The 21,629-nt window shown below is 43.3% G+C and overlaps 2 protein-coding genes across 4 annotated transcripts in view; one reads left to right on the top strand and one right to left on the bottom strand.

Annotated features, from left to right (window-relative positions):
- Window positions 1-479: 479 nt before the first annotated feature.
- PKD2L2 (polycystin 2 like 2, transient receptor potential cation channel) lies at window positions 480-12,526 on the top strand. Its single transcript, XM_065643998.1, has 14 exons — window positions 480-682; window positions 807-908; window positions 1,608-1,741; window positions 2,984-3,240; window positions 3,983-4,207; window positions 4,812-5,040; window positions 5,574-5,744; window positions 7,509-7,690; window positions 8,682-8,802; window positions 9,511-9,612; window positions 10,757-10,836; window positions 10,920-10,974; window positions 11,786-11,889; window positions 12,337-12,526. Exons 1-14 carry the CDS (start codon window positions 625-627, stop codon window positions 12,452-12,454), a joined length of 1,938 nt encoding a protein of 645 aa, XP_065500070.1. The 5' UTR covers window positions 480-624; the 3' UTR covers window positions 12,455-12,526.
- Window positions 12,527-15,825: 3,299 nt separating this feature from the next.
- FAM13B (family with sequence similarity 13 member B) overlaps window positions 15,826-21,629 on the bottom strand; it is a 48,964-nt gene continuing 43,160 nt past the window's right edge. For all 3 annotated transcript variants that reach the window (XM_065643994.1, XM_065643997.1, XM_065643996.1), the window contains 4 exons: window positions 19,874-19,957; window positions 19,604-19,776; window positions 19,083-19,184; window positions 15,826-18,161 (listed from right to left, as the gene is read on the bottom strand). In XM_065643994.1, coding sequence (XP_065500066.1) covers window positions 18,038-18,161; window positions 19,083-19,184; window positions 19,604-19,776; window positions 19,874-19,957 — 483 coding nt within the window. In that variant the 3' untranslated portion in view covers window positions 15,826-18,037. The remainder of the gene's footprint in view (window positions 18,162-19,082; window positions 19,185-19,603; window positions 19,777-19,873; window positions 19,958-21,629) is intronic.

Below are 21,629 nucleotides of genomic sequence, written 5' to 3'. Positions count from 1 at the left end.
ACACTTGTCCTCTGGGCCGCCCGAGCACTGAAAAATACACTAAAATACCTCTCGCTGCTGTGCTCTTTGCCGGTTTGAGCTGATGGAACGCGGACTGGTTCCCAGTTTGCCCACAGGCTTCTCGTGAAGGTGCAGATGCTGTGATGCCCGGGAAGGGTGCGGCACCAGCACCGAGCAGCAGTTCTTGCGAGGGCTGGGAGCCCCAGCGGCACCTGAACTCACCCTGTTTGCATTAATATACATTTAAATGAGCATATCCTATGTCCCCTGCCGCTCTTCACAGCAGGGAGAGAACTTCCTAATTGCCCGAATTGAGCTTGGAAGCAATTTATCGTTTAATTTCCACCCCCTCCGAAGGAAGAGCTGCCAACAAGGGAGGCGGCTCTACCGGGCACCGCGGGGACACGGCGGCGCATCCCCGCTGAACGCCGTGAATAAAACCAGAACAACGGCGGTGCGCAGCTGCCGGGGCGGCAGCGGCAGCCCGTGGCCGCTCCGCTGCCCGGCCCGAGCCCTCCCGCAGGTGAAGGGAACCGGCCCGAGGCGGGACATCGGCCCCGCCGGCTCCGCTGCCGCCCGTTGGGATTCAAACCGGGGAGCGGCGGCAGCTGCCCCGGCCCGGCCATGGAGCCGGCGGCAGCGCAGCAGCAGCCCGGGGCGGACCGGAGGCTGAGCGGCCCCGGTGCGTGAGGCGGCCCCGCTCCCCGCCCGGGGCTCAGCCCACGGCCCCCGACAGAGGCCAGCGGGCCCCGGCGGGTCGGGGCGCTGCGTGCGCTGACCGCCCCCGCCCTCGTTTCCCCGAGCAGGTGCCGTGAAAGCCCGGGTCAGTCTGAGCGGGGAGCTGGAACTGAGAACCACCCTGCGGGAGCTGGTCGTGTACGTCGTGTTCCTGACGGACCTCTGTCTGTGTAAGTCACCGGGAGACTGTTCACACATAACGTGTACGCTGCCCCTCTTTTCGGTATTTGCGCACTGCACCTGTCTTCCACCCGAATGGGTCACGTCAGTCGGAATTGCGCTGACTTGCCTTTTTCTAGCGCTGTGACTTAATGCCTACCAACGCGGAGAAGCAGGGTTGGAAGCTGCTGTCGTCCTGAAACCAAAAAATGAACTTAACAGCAGAGCCAGTTATACCGTTAAGCAGCATTCTTTATTTTATCAGCGCTGGGGAACACTGGGAATCATCCTCCATAGGTGCTCCAAAGACTGGATGCTCTTACATTGCTTATAGTCACATAATTATTACACATGCATTACAATTTTTGAAAATTTTGACATACAATATATCTATACTAAGAAATAATTGATGATGTTAGTTAAAATTGTTTCGTTTCTTACTTACATCTATTAATTATTAGTTAAAATTAAACTAAGCACTCCGATTCTAAACAATGTATTACTTGATCCTCTTGTCATGCAGAAGGATCTAAAACTTGAAAAAATATGCCCTCATTTTGCAGGTGGTTAGAAAGCATTTATCTCATGTCAATTGGTTAATGATGGGTACATCTTTTATAATTTAGTCCCAGTATGCATTAATTTGGCAGCTTCTCTTCAATCCCCTAATTTCAGCCTGCCAGCATCCCCTCTTTGCCCCTTTTTTCCAGTGACGTTTGGCATGGTGAGCACAGACATGTACTACCTGAACAAGGTCATGTCCCACGTCTTCCTGGAGCCCTCCTTGTCCAACGGCCACATGAGCGGTTTCGAAAGCATCAGGAGCAGAGCTGATTTCTGGAGGGTAAGGCTTTCATTGCAAAGATGTTTTCTTGGAGAGGAAACAGGTAAAGAAGTTCCTAGTGTTAATTCGGAGCAATACAGCCTCACGGTTCTCCTAAAAAATGTGGGCTAGATGTTGTGCTTTGAGTTGAAGAAAGGGAAATAACTTCTTAAAACACATTTGGAGAAATTCTAGGTACAAAAAAAAAATAATACTGATATTTCTGAATAATCAGTCAAGGAAACAACAGGCAAATTAATTACTGCATCATATTCTCAGTCTTGATCTGAAAAGAGCTTCAATAAAAAGAGGTAGATTTGGGGTTTACTGTTCTTTCGACTTTCAGGTGTTTAAAAAAAGTATTTATGATTGCCACTGGGGCAGCCAGGAAAATGTACCACCTCGGTTCACCTGGTTTCCCGTTACATTACCTCATATTCCAGTGAGAGCTGCAAAACGCTTCTCTATTTCCACTGCTAGGTGAAGGACTTCCCAAAATTACCAACATTGCCCAGCTGACAGCAGAAGGCAAAGTCTCTCACCCTATGCTTTCTTAAAAATGGAAACGCCTGGTTCTAACAATTCATTTGGAAGAATTGTACCCTCTCTTATGTCTGTTATTGCTAGTCCGTAAAACAGTGAGCCCTTGCTATACAGTGTGTATGCTGATGTACTAGAGATGGTTGTAATACATGCTCAGATGGCACCAAACTGTGGGGACATGTTGTTTTGTACTCAGAATAAAGTTCTCCCCAAGTCTAATGTTCTTTATCTGCATCAAAGAAACACCCCGAAAAAGAGAGATTTTTTCCTGCCTTCAAAAATAAATCCTACTTCATTTAAATTCAGACAACGAAAAAAACTAGTCAGAAATATACCCCCAAATAGATCTTCATGGATTAAAATAACTAGCAGATTTTGTTAAAACAATATAAAATGTTTATGTTTAAACATATTTGTTTACAATTCAGCAGAATTTTTCAATGAACCTCCAAACAGATGTATGTTGTAGTCTTACCCTGAATAATCTTATTATATATTTCTGATAGAATTGCATAGGGAATAAAATTGACTCATAGCAAAAATATGTTAATGTACCATCCTTATAAGACAGTGCACAGGTGGGAACGGTTTGTATTCTACGTTAGACTCTATAGATGTAAGTAACCTGAGAGAACCCTGTAGAGATTTGTGTGCTAAAAAGCGGGGTAATAGCGGTAATTAAATCTTCTTTGGAGTCTTTAACCTCACTTGTACATATAGTTTGCAGAAGGACGGCTGTTGGATGGACTCTACTGGGACAAATGGTATAGCAACAGGACATTAACCCTCCAGAACAGCAACAGCCATATTTACTATGAGAATTTGCTGTTAGGAGTAGCCCAGATTCGCCAGCTGAAAGTACGCAACAACACTTGCTCCATATACCTGTATTTCCATAATTTATTAGAAGACTGTTACAGTAAATATCGTTATCAAGCTGAAGACAGGTCTGACTTTGGTCCAAGGAACGGGTCTGAGTAAGTCATCCTACTTCAGCATAGAAATGTTTTTGAAAACCTAACCAAATCCTTAATGCCACACTATTCTTCATTTAGTAACAACTGTGCACGCAATTAGCTGAGTTTTTCTCTTGTTTACATTGAGATAAACCCTGGATTTGTTTTCGTGCCAACATTACAGATGGGAATTTGGCATGGGAAGTCTATAGCAAGAGACAGGAAGAACTGGAAACAGCAGAAGCACATGTTAGTGGCTTGTTTCCACTAACATCTCTGGAGAAATGCTCAGTCATACGAGGCCTGAATTTAAATCACATGTTTATAAATTGGAATCATGCTAAAATGCTCTGAAACAGAGCCAAAGGGCCTGCTTCACACACTTCATTTAGGGCTGATTTAATGCAATGAAAGAGTATGTGAACATGCCACAGTAACAATGAACTATGTAAACCAGAGATTTCTGTTTCCCTGTAAAGGTTTTAAGGTAATAAACTGTCTGGCCCACGTTGGGTGGAATCCAGATTCATAAGCAATTGCTGGTTTGTAAAGGTATTGAGTAGTTAAATAAAAGAAATGGGAATATCTTGAGGCCGTACGTCTCATGCATACTTCACGTGAAGAAAAGTGTTAAATGTCTGTCTTAAATGGTCGGTTGTGGATGCAAAAGAACACAAGAACTAACAAGGATTGTATAAAAGTTAAAGCTTGCTGCAGTCCAGCTTCCATAAGCTGAGCTGCTTTGTTTTCCCGTTTCTGACAGATGGAAGTACACCTCAGCCGCCTCCTCGCTATCCCCGTGGTACTGGGGGTGTAGGGGCTTTTACAGCAGCGGAGGATATATATTCACCTTACCGAAATCGAAGCAGGAGAGCATCGAGAAGCTGATGTTTCTCAGGCAGAACAACTGGATCACTAGGGGAACCAGGGTTGTATTTATCGACTTCTCAACATATAATGCCAACATAAACCTCTTCTGTATAGTCAGGTGAGTTCTTACGTTTCCTACACGTGAAATCCAATTTACTGCGGCATGATGCTTCCGTAAGGACGCAAGGAAAGGCTGGTCACCTCAGGCATGTGTAGCCAATGTTTCTCAGGTAGCAGCTGGCAAAGCAGTAATTCATTGAAAATGTAGAAATTCAGTTAGTGCAGGGAACAGACAAGATCCTTTCTTTTTTTTTTTTTTAAATATTTGATGTCTGGTCTGTACAGCTGGTTGCTGCTGTCAGTTGGAATAGATTTCACAGCCTTTTGCAAGGTCAGAGATTGGATTGTTAGTCGGGTTATCAGCTAATGGAGCGAAAAGTCTCAGAGCAGGGTGAACGTCTCCTCTTCTGAGACAGCTTCTTTAGAGACTTTTAACCAAACACCATGGCTTGGATATCCCAAGAGCTTCTCATTTTCCTCTCAACCTTCCCTACCGTTTAATACTGTTCTCATGGAGGACTCAGCGTAACCTTTACAGGAAGGTCTTACAGATGTAGGAGTCCCAGTGAGGCATTATTAATGTAGTAATAATTAATATTAGAAAATTAAGGTGATTTAAAAGGGACGGTAACTAAGACGAGTCCCTGATTTGTTTTTTCCAGGTTGGTGGTGGAGTTCCCTGCCACCGGGGGTGCTTACACCTCCTCACACATCTACTCTGTGAAGCTCCTCAGATACGTCACGTATTATGATTACTTCCTGGCTTCTTGTGAAGTCGCCTTTTGCCTCTTCATCATTACATTCATAATCCAGGAAGCTATAAAAATGGTAAAACTGAAAAAGGAATATTTCCGAAGTGCCTGGAACTGCCTGGATTTGGTGCTGCTGGTGGTGAGCTACCCCTTGACTTTTACCTCTGTGCTCGCCAGCCTAGACTAGCGCTGGACAGCCAGCCAAGGAGCCAGAACAGCCCAAGCCTGGTCCTGCTTAAAACCAGTTCTACCCTGAAGAGGCCACACAGCCCACCATGGTTCAGCACACCTGAATTCTTTTCTAGCCCCTTGCTGTCAACTTGCTGTGGCTCCATGTCCTTTTTACTCGTCATCCACCTTGTTTGTTTTAGCCTTAACCTTTGCAGAGCAGCAAGCACTAGCGCATGACAGAGCTAACGCAGGAAAACCAGAATGTATGCAGCATGGTACATAGAACAAGTCCAGAATTATCACAGTACAATTACAAATAATTTGGCCAATGAAATCTCGTACATACATACACTTTATGACGAAATATCTAAGAAACTCAGGTTCTTCAACTCTAGCCAAGGGCCTTTTGAAATCAATACAGTCTTTCCTGTGCAAAATGACAAGTCTGAAGAGAGGGGATATAGCCAGACTTCAGTTTCATTGGCTTCTGCTTTCCCTCAGGTATCCATCCTTGCCATTGCCTTCAACATCTACCGCACTATAAAAGTGTCGATGCTAATGAAGAAGCTGCTCTCTGACGCCAAGGAGTATCCAGATTTCTATTTCCTTGCATACTGGCAAGTCCTTTACAACAACATGATCGCTATCAACGTCTTCTTTGCTTGGATAAAGGTATCAGTTCGTATTCCTATTCATGGTGTTTCTAAGCACAGCATAAATGTTCACTTTTACCTTCTCATGGGTGAACTGCAAAGGTGGGGCTAAAAGGGAGAATTTTGTTTATAAGATTCCAGAAGAGTTTAAAATTACCTCCTTCTCATTAACATGGGTCACACAAATTCCAAGCACATCTAAAAAAAAAATATTGCATGTCAGCAGCTGTCTCCATTGAAGCAGCTGGGAAATTACCATGGCCAAGCAGCCTCCTCAAACTCAGTTTTTTCCTAGACCCAATATTATCCAGGTCACAGCCTGACCTATACAGATGGCATGGCTGTAATAGGTGAAGCTATCCATAGCTTTTGTAGCCAAGACCTATGAAAACTGTAGCTACTTCTTAACTGCAGAAGAAGGCAAAATGCGTCAGAACTTGATTGAGAAGTGGCTTTGTGCCAGGACATCTTTAATTTAATTTTTACTTGCAAATAGATTTGTTGATCTCTGGACAGAGTAGCAAACTTCTCAAAGATTTAGGGGCTGCTTTTGTTCCTAATCAAGTGCTCTGGGGCCAAACCAGTCCTGCATGTTCGGATGCCACTGCCCCTAATCTACAAAAACCTGGTGTCCCCAACTGGGGTCTGCACCCCTTGCCCTGTACCCAGCAGGGACTTTGGTTTAGGTGGCTTCAGTGTTCCCAGTGACTGGATGAAACGTCCCGAAGTTTTGCCTGATCCCAGGCTGCTTTTACAGGACCCTCTGTCCTGTAAGGACCTGGTAAAACACTCAGCACGAAGCAGCTGCGGAACGGGCAGGGGAGATGTTCACAGCTACCAGAAGAGACGACGCTTTACAGTCATGCCCCAAGTGCTGAACATAAGCTATCCCGGAAGGTCACATCACTTCAAAATAAACGGGCTTCTGGCCTTCCCCCGCCTCCCAGGCCAAGGCTGCAGCAAGAGCTGTTTGGGAGCACCGGGGGTTAACCAGTTCTGCGGATGGTCTTCCTCGTTACACCCGATAAGTGATAGGATGAGAGGAAACAGCCTCAAGTTGTGCCAGGGAAGGTTCCGACTGGATATTAGGAAAAAATTTCTTCATGGAAAGGGATGTGAAGCACTGGAACAGGCTGCCCAGGGCAGTGGTGGAGTCACCATCCCTGGAGGGGTTTAAAAGATGCGTAGATGAGGTTCTTAGGGACATAGTTTAGTGCCAGAGTCAGGTTATGGTTGGACTTGATGATCTTAAGGGTCTCTTCCAACCCAAATAATTCCACGATTCTACTATTCTATCAATCCTGTAGGCCAGCCGCATGTTCCCCTACATTATCCTCACCTCAGACTCGTTACCGTTAACTTCATAGCACAACTATATAATTAGTGACTGTCACTGAACAAGGCTTTTGTTCAGGCCTTGTTTCACACCCAAGGTAAGAGCGAGCTCCTTACCAACTGTCAGGGAATCCTCAGATGCAGGGGGGTGACATGTCTTGCAGTCTCCTTGACCAGGGGTCCATACCTGCTAGAGCTGATGACACCCGGCAAAGACCTGTCCACACACTAGCAGCTTTACCACCTAAATGTATTTGCCCTGCATAATCATCATCATCTCCAGCAACACACCAAACCCTAGCTCTCCTTCCAGATACATACCATGCAACTTATTTCTAGGTGAGACTTAACCTGCAAATTATGATTACAGATAACATTCCAGAAATTCTGTTAACAAGTTGCAATATATTGTGATCCCCCAATAACAATACGTTCTGTTCTCTTGCAGATATTTAAATATATAAGCTTTAACAGAACCATGACGCAGCTGTCTTCCACTTTATCTCGCTGTGCCAAAGACATCATCGGATTTGCCGTCATGTTCTTCATTATTTTCTTTGCCTATGCCCAGTTCGGCTATCTGGTTTTCGGGTCGCAAGTTAAAGAGTTTTCCACTTTCCCAAACTGCATGTATGCTACTTTCGAACCTTTTTGATACAAACCCCCCAGCTATGGCAGGTGCAAACCCGTTTCTGCTAAGCAGAACTGAAGAGTACAGGTCTCCAACGCTTATTTCATAGAGTAAAACCCATGTTGTTGTCTGTACACTCTGTTTCCCACAGAACCACAGCAGAACTGTTTGAGACCCCAGCAGCTCAGAGCACAAGCTGAGCATGTTTGCAAATAAGAATTACTGCTCTTTTAAGAAAACATCCAGCTGCATAGCCAAGAGTCCCCAAATCCCATCTGCCGGCTCTGTTACTTTCTTTCCCAGATTTTTTTTCAGCCACTCACTGTAGCAACAACATCAGATCAGTTCCAGGTGCTGCCTGGAACTTTGGTTCTTTGGATGGTCCTTGCACCCTGTAGCAACCCTAACCTGTCACCCACCACGTGCCTTGCGGTTTAGCCCACGGCTATGTTTCTTACAACTTTAGAGAGAAATCTTCAATGTACCAGATTGTTTGAAAGCAGCTTTTCATGTAAAATTAAGGCACTTAAAATTAGCTCATTTTGGATCCATCTGGATGTGAGAGAGTTCTAAGATGCTGCAATACAGAGAAATATGTATTTATTTGTCTTAGCTAGGAATAAAATCCTCTATAGGGGGACAGAGTGACCTATACTGTTACCTTCTGTACTAACGAAAGGGATCATGAAGCTAGAACAGAAGGGAAATTTAAAAAAAAAAAAGCGAGTTATCAGAAATGAAAGTATTTTCTCATACAAGCCATTTAAAAATTCCTTTGTAGTTTCAAATTCTCAAATATACACTAAATGCCCCATTTACCATTGCTGCGTTATCCTGCCTTGTCTTTTGATTTTAGTGACTAGGATAACGGTGAATCAGTTGCAATTGTATCTATTGCATTTTTTTGAATAATGTTTAAAATACTTCCCTTTAAGAGACGCCAGTCAACTTCATTCTGTTTCGTTTTGTTTTTTTTTTTTTTACTCCCAGCTTTACGCAGTTTCGTATTGTGCTGGGAGATTTTAATTTTGAAACCACGGAAGCAGCAAACAGGATCCTTGGACCTATTTACTTCATCACATTTGTATTCTTTGTGTTCTTTGTATTGCTGGTAGGTATCGTCTTAAAAATTCTTATCCTTTTACATGAGCGGTAAAGAACTGTTATACAGGGCTCTCAGATGGTGTTTTCCACCCCAGGATATCGGGGGCTGCCCCTCGGAACTCCTGGGCAGAGACAATCCCAACTCTTTTCCAGGAGTTCCCAGCTGGCAAGACATTTCCCAGCTCCCCCTTCCTCCAAACAGCCACAAAAGAGGCTTTTCCACCCTGAAACAGGCACGTTGCACCTTTCACTCTCCTGCACCACCCACTTCTCAAGATTTTAATTTCTGAAAACTTAATTGGGTGCTCTTGAAAACCACATGATGTCAGCCCTGTCAGGTGGGAAGGTTAAAGAGAGACTTTAATGGGACTGTGTAGGTGCAGCTTTGCTTTATCAGTTAGATTGATTTTTTTCATTAATTACTTCAGACTGAAAGAGCATTTGGAAAAGCTACAAGCGTATGACAGGAAACCTGTTACCTCCACAGAACTGGGCCTTTTAGCTGACACTGCAGATGGGAAATAAGTGATTTGTCTCCCAAAAATAGTCCCCAAAACCTTAAGATTATCAGATCATCTAACTGCATTAGGAGCCCATCTGCACCCCCCAGAGCTCTTCAATTCCCTAGCATAGAACAGCCCCCAAAACAACAGCCCCAGCATAATACAAATGCACCTTTCAGAAACAAATATCTAACTGCATCCTTCTTGTGCAGAACATGTTTTTGGCTATTATAAATGAAACCTATTCGGAAGTCAAAGCAGACTTTGAAGTGATACCCAGTCAGGAATTTCAGCTCAAAGACCTCTTTAGAGAGGTAAGTAAGCACTTCTGTTAACTGCGTCATTTTATTCAAGGTAAGAGGAGGAATTCTGAGCTACATGACGAGCAAAGAGCTTTAAGCAGCTGGGCCATAACCATTTAAGAGCAGGCAATATTTGACCTTTCGCTTAAATAAATATTTGACAGGCAGAGAGCCATCCTTCCATCAAACCCACAGGAGCTCCTAATGTGAGAGCAGCATTAGGTTAGGGTGCAAGGAGCCTGCCTTTACTTCACCCTTTTAAAAGCAACATTTAAGAGCAGCCTGGTTGGTGCTATATCCCATCATCAGCTTTCTTCAGAGTTGCTGCTTTTCCAAACTGAGAAACTGAAGATCTTCTCTGCATGGGAAGACAAGAAGAAATCCGTACCTTTAAAACTCCACAAAGTTCAGACCATTTTTATGTGCCAGAAATGAGTACGAAAGCGGAACAAACCTTTCTGCAGCTTTTCAGTTTGACTTGAAATTACGACCTCCCGCTTTCCTGCCAAACACACGTGCTGAAGCCAAAGCAATCGCAGGCAGTTCTGCTGCTGGGACGAGTCGGTAGCTCTGCCTGGAAACCTGACTGTAACCGGGGAGTGCAGCATCACCAGCGAGATAAATCTGGGATGAGAGACCTGCAATTCAGACGGTGTCTCTCCAAGCTGGCCCTCGCTGACCGGGCTGCAGGGGAGGGCTGGGAATTTTCCTGTAGGATTTTAGGAGCGGCACAGACACAAGTTACATCGCTTACACAAAGCCGAGCTTTCACGAAGGAAAAGGAAGGGGGAATCCCTGGCCAGGACACAGCCAGTCCGGTCAGCAACAGCACAGCTCAGATTCCCCCACCCAAGCTCATTCCCCCACTTATCCCAGCCTACAGTAAGATTAAACTGAACATGCCTGAAAACAGAAACTCTTACTGGATTTGGTTGGCTCTTAACTTCAGGGATTTCATGATGAATTTGACGTATAGCAGGATAAGTTCTCTGAGCTGAGCTAAGAGAACAAAGAAAGCGACAGACTGGTGAGATTTCTGTTTAATTGCCAAGGCATTATACTGACATTTTGTTCTTGCATTCAAGTCCTTGTGCAAAAGCGTCTCTGGTTAAAGAGAAGCCAATTAACGTGCCTGACTTTCCCTGTCTGTGTTCAGAGTTACAATAAGGCCCTTGTCAAGCTCAGGCTGAAGAAACCAGAGATGGATATGCGTCCAGTAGCGAAGAGCTTGGAAAGGTAGGATCTCGGCATTTGCGGTTACCCCCTGCATGGAGCGCAGACCCGTTCTCACAGGACTTCTGTCTTTTCTCATTTATGAGAATGACAAGCAAGGACATTTCTCAGCTTCCCGATGGAGACAGTGCTAAGAAAGAGGTAGGCTTTATTCTTTCCTATATTCTTAGAAACTGCTGGTTCTATTCCAGAAGTTGAATAATGCAAAAGGAGTCACAGTGGTCCTCACTGTTACTTACAAAAGCTAGTTCTCCACAGGGTACTATTTTTACCATCATAGGAATGGCAAAAGCTAGACCCATAAATAAATCAAAATCACTAAGTATGCCCCAAACTTCAAATGAAAGCTTGTTCGGGCGAGGTCATACGCTACAACAGCAGAGCTGATAGAAGGGTGAGGTCAGTGCATCTTAGCAACGATACGAAGTTGTGAGCTGGGCTCAAATGTTAAACAAAAACATGTATGGGAAACAAACATTTTACAGCAATCTATTGGGTCATAGGCTGCATCTTCCACAAGAGGAAAGATTACTGTAGCTTCCTTTTGTTTCATGAAAGGTTTCCAGCAGCCTTTGGTAGTTCCATATCTGGGGCAAGCCTGTGCAAGTAACTTCCAAAACATATCTGTTTAAAAAGACACATTTCTACAAGAAGAAAGGGAAAAGCCCCTTGGCCGGCCCTAAACACCACCACACACAATGCTTGCAATCTCTCCCACCTCCAAGAAGAAATGTGCATTCCTATATCCCGTCTTTTTGGAAGGGCCAGAAGGAAGGAAAATCTACTTTCAGATGGAGAATATTTTTTTCCCCGGAGCTGTATGTATCTGTTCCAGCATGCAGCCTCCTCCCTGATGAGTGACAGTGTTCCAGGTGTTCCAGTGAGCCATGCTGGCTTTCTGATTTTTTATTCTTTTTAAAATCCCTCTGATGTTGAACGGAAATATGTGAAGGTATCAAAGCCACAGGAAGAAAAACCTCGTGAGCGGTATCCACCTGCTGCGGACACAGACGCAGTCACGGCTCAGAGCTACGTCTCCATGGAAGAATTTCAGAAGTAAGTGTGTGCGAGCCTGTCCCCGCAGGCTTATTCCCATCCCCTGGCAGCTGCAGCCGTAGCCGAAATCCTCACTGAGTGACAACCTGAGAGACAGAAGATAACACAAAGTCAGTGACTTTAAGGTATTTTAAGCGCTCTTATCCTGGCTGACAACAGCTGCCCCCAGGGAGGGAAGAAGAAAGTGAAAGAATTCAGTAGGGCAGCTTACAAGGACATTAGTCAAGAATGAGGTGGGACAAGAATTTAAAATATTGTCACTCTCCCAGAACATGTCCTTGTGGGTGCCCAGGGAGGGAGACAGAGACTGTAAGACCTTGTGCTGGTGAGGGGTATTTCAGGAGACAGACCCTCTGCAGCTGACACAAGCAAGCAGAGGAAGGTTGCAAATGCAAGACTGCGGCCAGCACTGTCTCAAGGATATGTGGCTGTATTTGTGTGTTCTAGGCTCTTCAGGTATACAGCTAAGTTGGGGAAGGAATTAAATAACATCAATGTGAAAATCAGAAGACTTACGAAAATCGTTCAAAAACTGCAGGACACTTCAGGCAAGACGGGACAGTAAAATGCAGGACAGGAGCTCATCTGGTCGCCACTGCCCCTTCCCCCCCCTTTATTTTTTTTCTATTTCTGGATAAGAGAAGCAGGAATGTTAATAAAGGTATATACCATTGTTGCTTCTGGGTTGTTCCTTTGAGAATATCAGGTGCTGCTTTAACTCTGAGAACCGGGTGGAATCTCTACAAGCGCCTAAACGACATGTATTCCTCTGCCTTGTTTTGGGGCTGCTGGGTGACATGGAGATGTAACCGAGAGCAGATCACGAGCAGCAGCAGCAGCACCCTGGGCCTGCTCCTCGCCCTGCTCTCCATCCACAGCCCGCGCTCTCCGAGCACGGGCCAGCACACGGGGTCCGCAGCCCTCACCTCCCCGACCGCTGCATCTGCTGCTGACGTTAATGCTTATTCCTCAGCAATTCTCGTTCCAGGCACTCATTGCTTCCAAAGCAGGTTACTGTTGCCTTCAGAGGAAAGAAAAACAAACAAAAAAAATTCTTCTAAGAAAAAAACCCCAAACTTTGATTGCGACCAGGCGTTCACAGCCAGAGCCACTGGAGGGAGCTTTGCTCCACCCTTGCACCAGCCACAATTCTGAGAACATCCTTTTATTCCTAAATCCGTTTATTCCCAGGTGTTACGTTCAAGCCAGAAGCTATCTACTCCTATGTAGTCGTTAATATTTATTCTTTGCTGGGCCTCGGGCACAGGAAGAAGTAAAACACGCGTCCAAATGCCATCTCAACATCACGGTAAAACGCGGGGCCAGCACCCGGCTGCGTCACCCCACCTGCACCTCGCAGGTTCTGCTGCTGGACACCTCGGCTCATGCATGATGTGCAGCCCTCAAAGTATCCCAAAACTTCTATAAATCCTGCAAGGATTTACAATACTTTAAAGCCATATGTCCTGCAGAGCACTATCGAGCTACTGCCTGGGCTCTGGTCTCTCTGCATCTCATCAGGCTGTGGAGTCATGGAGAAGAGAGCAGGGACCCAGAAAGAGACAGTTCAGCCCAGCAGCACGACGTACCCATGCTCTGGTTTGCGGGTTGGGTTCACTGATTTTGTATCTCTGTCTCCTGGCCAAGCCAAGACATCCTCTCTCTTCTAAAAGGGACCAGTTTACAATAAAACCGGCTCTTCTTCCCTTCCCAAGGGCTCCTGTTGCTATGCAGCAGCCCAGGACTCCTCTCCCTGGAAACACAGGTCACTGAATATCTGATTATCTCAATTTCTCAATAGCTGACACGCAAGGAAGCAAATGTATCGCACCTCTGGCAACTCCAACATTTCCTCCTCCTGGCGGCCCCTCTTGTACAAACACCTCTCAAAACCTTTAGCCAGTTACTCACCCAGAACTCCCCAGAAGAGCTTTCAAGCACTGCTCATCCTTCTCTGCTCCAGGGCACAGGAAACCCTCTTTATAGCCGGCCTCACAGGCTCCTCGTCACATAACAGCCCAAGCAAACCCGTGTCAAGAGGTAAAGCTTGGAATACTATAGATTTGTGTTATCTCAGAACTGGTTCTTCAGCAGGGAGGATTTTGTCACAGGATCACTGAGCTTTTTGCATCCTGAACAATCTGTTTCTCCCCCATTTTGGCTGTGTTTAACACAACGTTATTTTCCTTAAAATCTTAGTTCATTGCTTTGTAGCACATGGAGTTTAAACAGTTCACAACAAACAAGTATTTGAGGAACTTTTGTCTTCTGATTAGCATCTTGATCAGAGCAAGTTTTGTTGAGTTGTCCTGGTTTTGTTAAAAACAAGCTTCTCTTTTAGTGAATTTTTCTGTCAGCTAAAGTCTTCTTACAAACTGTGCTTTCCTGAAAGCTAGACACGTTTCGGTAGACATAGCAAGGGTATGCAAGGTCTGATAAGGATGGATGTACATCCCGTGAGAGAGGCAACGAGAAGTAGTGAACCGAAACCGACCAACTAAGTATTCAATCCCATTCACTTCATATAGAAGCGGGGGATCATGAGGGTGTCGTCCCTTTTCTTTATGGCTGACATTGGGAGAGGACCTTGCGAGTCGCCCCTGTGAACTGAGGCTTAGTGACAGACTGAATCCAGCTCCGGTTGGCTGCAGAGTCCAGTCCAGGACTTCGGGTGCCGGCCCCACATCTGCCGGAACTTTCAAGGTTGGTTTTGTATATTTTGTATTATTTTCTCTATTTTTAGTGGTAGCATTAGTAAAACATTTTTAATTTTTCCAACTCTCTTCTCTCTGTCCTTCTTTCCCTCCCAATCGCCTGTCCTTAGTGAGAAAGGGGGAAAGGGAGGGGCTGAAGGGGAAAGCAGGGGGAGAAGAGGTTAACAATACATCTGCCACGGTTTATTGTGACCCCGCAATCAAACCACGACATGAATAAATACTGCTGAGGAAAAAATGGAGGATGGAAGAATAGATCTGTAACAACCTTGTTCATGCTTCAAGCCAGTGTCCTAAGAATTTGTGCTTTCTTTCCCCCCCCCCATCTTCAGAGGAAAGACACGATCAGAGGGCAGGTTGTTTTGTCCCACCCTAGGGAAGGTAGCGCAGGCTGCCTGCTGCCTCCCCTCCCTCAGCTTCCCACTTGTTTTCCTTGTCCCCATTTACCTGCCTTGACATCCACACGCAGCCTTCACTGTCAGTTCTTCTGTCCCCTGCCAGGCCTTAAGCTGAAGAAAGGTGGATTTACACAAAATACAACAGAAGAGTTAGTTTGAAAGACCTCTAATCACTTTCCATATGAACTTACATCAACAGACTACGAAACAAAAAAAGAAAAAAAAACCCACAAAACTATTTGGTCCAGAAGAAGAGCACCCTCCTTGGTTTACAGAATTGCACGTAACAAGAGTGTATTCTGGCCACTAACACAGCAGTAACTGCTGTGATACTCATTTTAAGGCTGAGAAATCATCATGGATATAGAGACCCAATCAAACGCTGCTCATCAGCTGAAGGTGTATTCATCAGCAGTGAGTGATCAGCCCAGCAGCAGCTGGAGCAGCTCTGCCCCACGTACACCCAGAGCTGCTGCTGCTGGAGCAAGAACGAGCGAGACTCGGGGTTTGCTCCTGCGGCAGCACACAGAGCAGCAGCCCCGCAGGGCACGGAGCCCACATCACACCGCCAGCCAAGCCGTCAGCTCAGGAGCCGATTCCGTCGCTTTTCTGCTGTCAGACGGTCTGAACAGGTACGATAAGGCTCAAACTGCTGCAGCCTCCTCCAGGGCTCTCAGCACCTGCGGCTCTGCTGGCAGGCGGCGGAATTCCGACCTGTCTCAGCAACATCCTGAAACTGCAAATACGTACAGAACAGCGATGGACTCGGCCCTTGTTTTTAAGAGATGGTAGTGGAGGAGAAAGCACAATGAGAAACAAAGATATATGACAATAAAGGTTAAGGTACTTTTATTATAAAAGTCTATACAATGAGCACCAGACATAGCAATGCAATTATATCTGGTTCAGTTATATATATTTCATATCTATATATCCATATAGATATATAGGTTTTGCTTTTACCAAAGTAAAACTGTTATATCACAAAATGCCTAGTTCTACCATTTATTTATTGCTGAACAAGGATGGCACAAAACACACTCAGCATAACTGTTGCCATGCTTATCTACTATACTGAATAAACAGCCAAACACTGCATAACAAACACAAAGCAGCTGTTAATTCTGAATTGGAACCAGTCTGATCACTCACTCACTTATAAAAATATTGGAATCATATAGATTTAAGCATTATAAAGGAGGAATATATTATTTAAAACATTTAAATAGTGCATATTGACATTTTGCATGTGGTATATAAAACACGAACATTCATGTACAACACTATACACATTAGTTTCAATGTTTGGATACACCCGTGTCTGCAGACTGATAGAAAAGTAACTGAAGTGTACATTGCACAATGGAACTGAATATAATTGATAAATGGTCTCAAGACTAGTTTAACCTCATAATCATTTTGCAGTTTTAAAACAAAAAGGCATACCACCAGTGCTCAATAGTTTTAGTGCTTTTTTTTTTTTCTGAATTCCAAAATTGCATGCCTACAAGCAGAGTAAAACAAAACAAGAAGTATTCTACAGTACACAGATGAGATCTGAGCACTAAATATCCTACTTTCAACCTATTTCATATACTCCATGACAGAACAGCAAGTCTCTGAGGTTACATGGTGGCCATCTCTTCCATTGTGAGAAAGTTCATTTTTGGTCTTTTGTAAAGCAGTGTGAATAACAGCTATGTTGACATTAGCCAGTCATAAAAACATGCAGCGAGAGTAGGTGCATGCAAAACATGGCCACAATCAAACTGATACATTGAAGAAAAAAAAAACAAACTGAGAAAGCACCAGTTAAAATTAACACTCAGGTTTTGCCAGATCCAAACTAGCTGCTGACGGCTGTTGCAGAGCAGAAAGCTGGGAGCTAAATCATCATTCAGCACAGCAGCTGTGATACTTAAAATGTTATTTAGTTTCAACTCCGAAGCTAAATCATGCAAGGCCCATAAACCGTTTTGCTTACATCATAAGGGTTAGACAATTTATTTTTATTCTCCAACTGTAAAACAAAATCATGATAAACAGCAGTAATTCTTCACTCAAACCCAACAGTTCACCCTGTGGTGCATGTTAACTACATCGATTTTAGCCCTTGACACCGTACTTAGTGCAGGTACAGAGGAATTCTAACTGTCCTAAGCCAGCTCTTTGCTGCTGGAGCTACGTAAGTCTGAGCGCCGTCAGATTTCCCATACACTGAAATGTTCATTACGTTCCTCAAATCCTCCCAAAGTGGAGATGCAGTATCCAATTCAGACAAAACACTCTGTCACCACTAGTTGATAAACAATAACCAATAAAAAGATAACATGAACAACAGTAACGCAAGTCCTGTAGGCAGAATGTGATATAATTTTTCAGTTTTCCAAGTTTTAAAAGACACTAAGCAAGGTCACTTTCTGGTTTGTCCACCGTCATCTTTATCAAGGAGGAAACATGACCACTAATGAGCAAAATCCATAGATGTTAATTAATACTGTGTTATAGGTGCAATTTAGAATACCAAAAATTAAAGTTGTTCCACGGCAGTCCTTTGAAAGGAAATCCAGTCTGGGGGTTTTTTTTAATGTTCCAGGAAAAAGGGCTGTATTTTTAATTTGCTGACTTTTTTCCCCCATAAGAAAAAATAGGCAAGAGGAGTAGTTCAGTGTAGCATTATGGTATTAATAATTTCTTCAATAATGCAAAAACTTGGTAATAACAGAAGTCTCAAAGTTCTTGAATTCTAAAGAAAAAATCTATGGTTGTTTTGGAACAAGATGGATGTATCTGTAATACAAAACTCTGATGGAAACTGTGTTTGCTAAAGTTGGATAGAGCAGTCTCAAACTCAGAAATCTTATTTGCTCTCTAGACAGGACCTGTTTACCCTTCAAACATCTTATAGCGGCACCACAATAAAGTGCACAAACTGGATTCTTTCAATAGTGCATGACAAATGAACACAAGCACCCGATAAGTACAGCGGTAGTATACGGAAATATCACGTTATTCAGTGGTTTGGAGGAACAGGATTTAAATAGACTTCGAAGAATCTTGTTTGCTGATAAGGACCTCTAACAGCCTAAGTTTGGCTTTTATTTTCTTGTACTCCCTGTACTCATCAAGCATTGGAACCCGATCTTCTTTCTGTACGTTCCTGTAAAAAGAAGCACAACTAAGTTTCAAGAAAATCCTCCACACTGCAGCAAGCCAAACACGAAAGCAGCAATGTGCAGTTATCTTAGGGCAGATAAACACATTTTTAGAGCTTGCTCGCCGATAGTAGACATGTTATTATATTTTAGTTCATTGTAGTTAAAATTGCAATCACTTAAAAAAATGAATAGAAAACCCAGCAGAATTTATTCCGTATAAATATCGCAGCATTGTTTATAAATTGTTAAGTTCTTCTTAGAACTTCTGCTTCTTCAGTAGAAAATATAGTTAGGTGAGAATGTCTGCCAGTCAAGAAAGTGACTGACCTCTTAAGAGTGCTGTTGGTTTTGGTCATGAGGCGATACACCTCAAAAAAAACCCCCATTACACACAATGGGCAGCAGTTCCATCAAATTCGTAACAACACATATTCAAAGAAGCTGCCTAAAAGAACTGAACAATACAGAGAAGAATAAAAATTATCAACCCCTTTATGGGTAAAGCAAATATGCAGCATAAGGCCAGACCTACCGGAACAAAGGACAAATGGGGAAACTTTCCCTGCCTGATGTTAGAATAGAGACGGATAATTTGAGGTGGGGGGGGTGGTGGGTGGTGTTATATTAAAAACACTTTTTCTTAAAAAAATTAAACACACCCCACTTCTTCCATTTTCATTATTATACTTCACAGACTGTAACAGAAAAAACAAAACTCAGGAGCAGCCTTCTTCCACGATTAAAAATACACAACAATGCTATCTCCTTCAGAAAATTATTCATAGCAGAGATTAAAACAGGCCAGACTCCTTTTGGCAACATTCATATCGAAAGTTAAAAAAAAAAACAAACAAAAAAAACCCAAAAAACTTGGCTAGAAAATGAGGCTGCTGTCCAGCATCTGGTTTTTGTGCTAAACAAACCTTCCATTCTGCTGATAAAACTCCTCTTCAAATTCTCGTAGTGTCTTACGTAGCTTCTTTTTTTCAGCTCTGGCTTTCCACAGTTGCTCCAATAATTCAGGCCTAAAAATTTCAAGTGAAAGAAAGATACTATTTGCCATATAATAAAATTTAAGTTCTCCAAAGCATAATCAAAAACCACTCAGCTAGCTAGGCTAATAATAAATTTATCTTGCTTATAAGGAATATGCTAACTGATGGTGAAATGTTCAGAACAAACTAGTAGTTAATAAAAGGGTATAAATTTTCTGCTGCCTACACAGCTCAAGTAAAGCTGAAGAAGGTTTAAAAGATACTAAACAACTCAATGAATACAAAAAGATCTCAGACACGTCAAAGGAAAGAACGCTCATTCAAGCCAAACGCTTCCCGAGATGTGCTGAACGCGTCATTCCCTTCCACCCAACATCAATATTTAGTGTCGTGACTAAGTCCAATAATTGCAACTTCCATAAGAGAATCAGTCACTTATGTTCACATACATAGAAGCAGCGCGGGTGCTCGACAACCTCAGGTCACGGGTCAGTTTCTCTTGACCATCTTCAAGATCAGACTCAGAGTTTTCAACTGGGCTTAAAACAGGCTGTGTTTGGGCAGCAGTTTTTAAGATATCATTCAGGTCTGCAGACAAACCATCACTTTCCTCCTCTTCTTCCTGAAAGTCACAGCAGAAATTCAAAACAAATATGAAATATTTCAGTTCCCTATTACAAGTGCTGAGAAGTATTTTTTTAAAAAAGCACTGTACACACCTTAATTTCTTCAAAAAAATGGGCAGTTTCACCTTCAATAATGGGCTGTAACATCTGCCCCCGCCTCTTGGTTGATGGTGACCCCTGCAAAAATTTAAGTTTGTATCATTACGTGCAATTAGACACTAAATGCTGTGTGCAGTCAGAATTTTGTTGAAGTCACCTAATACCTAAAGGTATTTCTTCTTTCAGAAGAATAAAAGACTGCAAACATACTTACAGAGCATAGACAAAACTACCACATAACCCAAAAAGCTCAGATGCCCAAAGTATCATTGACATACAAGTAAAAATAAGTGAAATTCTAATATTCTTCTTCTGACTTAAAATAAAAAGCACTGTTTTGTAGAAAATTCATAAAGCGCAAAGATTTCTCTGAATTTCATATTTACTCTTATTCTTCCCAAATCACAGGGAGATTATAAAGTTACACAAGGCCAAAGTCATTTTTTATCTTCTGCCAGGTATACACTGGGAATAACGCTGCCAGTTTCTTTTTCTAGACCACTCCGAAACCCGGCACTACGAATGAATTACCTATTGCCACCTCAGAGCCCAAATCCTTTGAATTCAGCCTAAAAGAAGTGTCCCTGTGCTGTGCAGGTATCACTGCTGGCTGCCTGTTGCATGCCTGCGGTTCTGCCCTGCTCAGCCCTTACCCCTGGACAGCAGAAGCAATTCCAGCAGACGGGACTATTTGAACAGGAGGAAGGTGGAACACAAAAGCCACACAGACAATGACCTGTCAAAACAACTTTAGTTCATGAAAGGTAAATAGTTTCTCGCTTCTTTGGAAATTTCCATACAGGCTTCAGAGTCTGTAACTAGTACACTGTGATACCCTAAGAGATACCTCATGGAAGCAACTGTCATAAACCAAAACACAGTTCTTGAAATACCTGGCACTGAACACAGCCTACCTATAAGCTATCACCCAACAATCCTTGGTAATTAGAGAGCTCCACAGATCTGTCTTACAGGTTTTGAAAGCAGAGCCCTGTGAAAAATATTTTACAGATGTTGCCCACAGCACAGATTAGGAATTATGTTACCAAGCTCTCTTCTGAATTTGAAATCCTTTTGATTGGCTATCACCCATCCCTTTATTTCACAGAAAAAAAAAAATACGACTATGATATAGTCATAAGGCTACTGATAATATAAAATGCATCTCAGCTGAGGAGTCCGATTTTTGAGGTGAGAGATGGGATAAAACTCGATCAAGTCAAGGGCACCACCAATAACCTATGATTCACCAGTCATGGAGAAATGCTTAGGTGTTTAAGAGCAAACTGTGTTTATGAAGTTCAAAAAGTGATACTGATAGAAAAGCTCTTAAATTGAAATACGACTGCAACATGAATCACATTTTTCTATAAAAGTGGCTGCCCAAAAATACATGTGCAAGAAAGGATGATCTTGAACTGGTCCCTTTATCTCAACATACTTTGGTTTAAAGGCGATAGCTAAGAACAGTCAGTGTAAACAGCTGATTAAGCTCCTGCTGAGTAAGCACTGCTCAGCTATGTAAATCTGGTAAAGACCTGTCTGTACGTAAAGAGATTATCGCACATCAGCTGTGCAGTCCCTTCCTTCTAAAAGGGTCAAATCGCTGACATCAAAACAGTCTTGTTGCAAGTCTGGGTCAGCACGCAAGATTTTGAGTACAGCTCATGATGAACCAAGTCAGCCAGCTGGCTGCCATTCCCCATCTGTTTTACAGGTACTATAAACAAGGCTACATCAATCCTCACAC

This window comes from Caloenas nicobarica, chromosome 13 (genome assembly GCF_036013445.1).
Source record: "Caloenas nicobarica isolate bCalNic1 chromosome 13, bCalNic1.hap1, whole genome shotgun sequence".
Classification (NCBI taxonomy): domain Eukaryota; kingdom Metazoa; phylum Chordata; class Aves; order Columbiformes; family Columbidae; genus Caloenas; species Caloenas nicobarica.
Note: the sequence above shows the minus strand (reverse complement) of the source record. Positions and strands in the feature narration are given on the sequence as shown.

Bases quoted from the DNA above. Each gene is read 5' to 3' on its own strand.
- PKD2L2 (XM_065643998.1), top strand. From the start codon at position 625: ATGGAGCCGGCGGCAGCGCAGCAGCAGCCCGGGGCGGACCGGAGGCTG. The intron at 8,803-9,510 runs GTAGGTATCGTC...CTTCTTGTGCAG, and splicing joins TTGTGTTCTTTGTATTGCTG to AACATGTTTTTGGCTATTAT. The intron at 9,613-10,756 runs GTAAGTAAGCAC...GTCTGTGTTCAG, and splicing joins TCAAAGACCTCTTTAGAGAG to AGTTACAATAAGGCCCTTGT.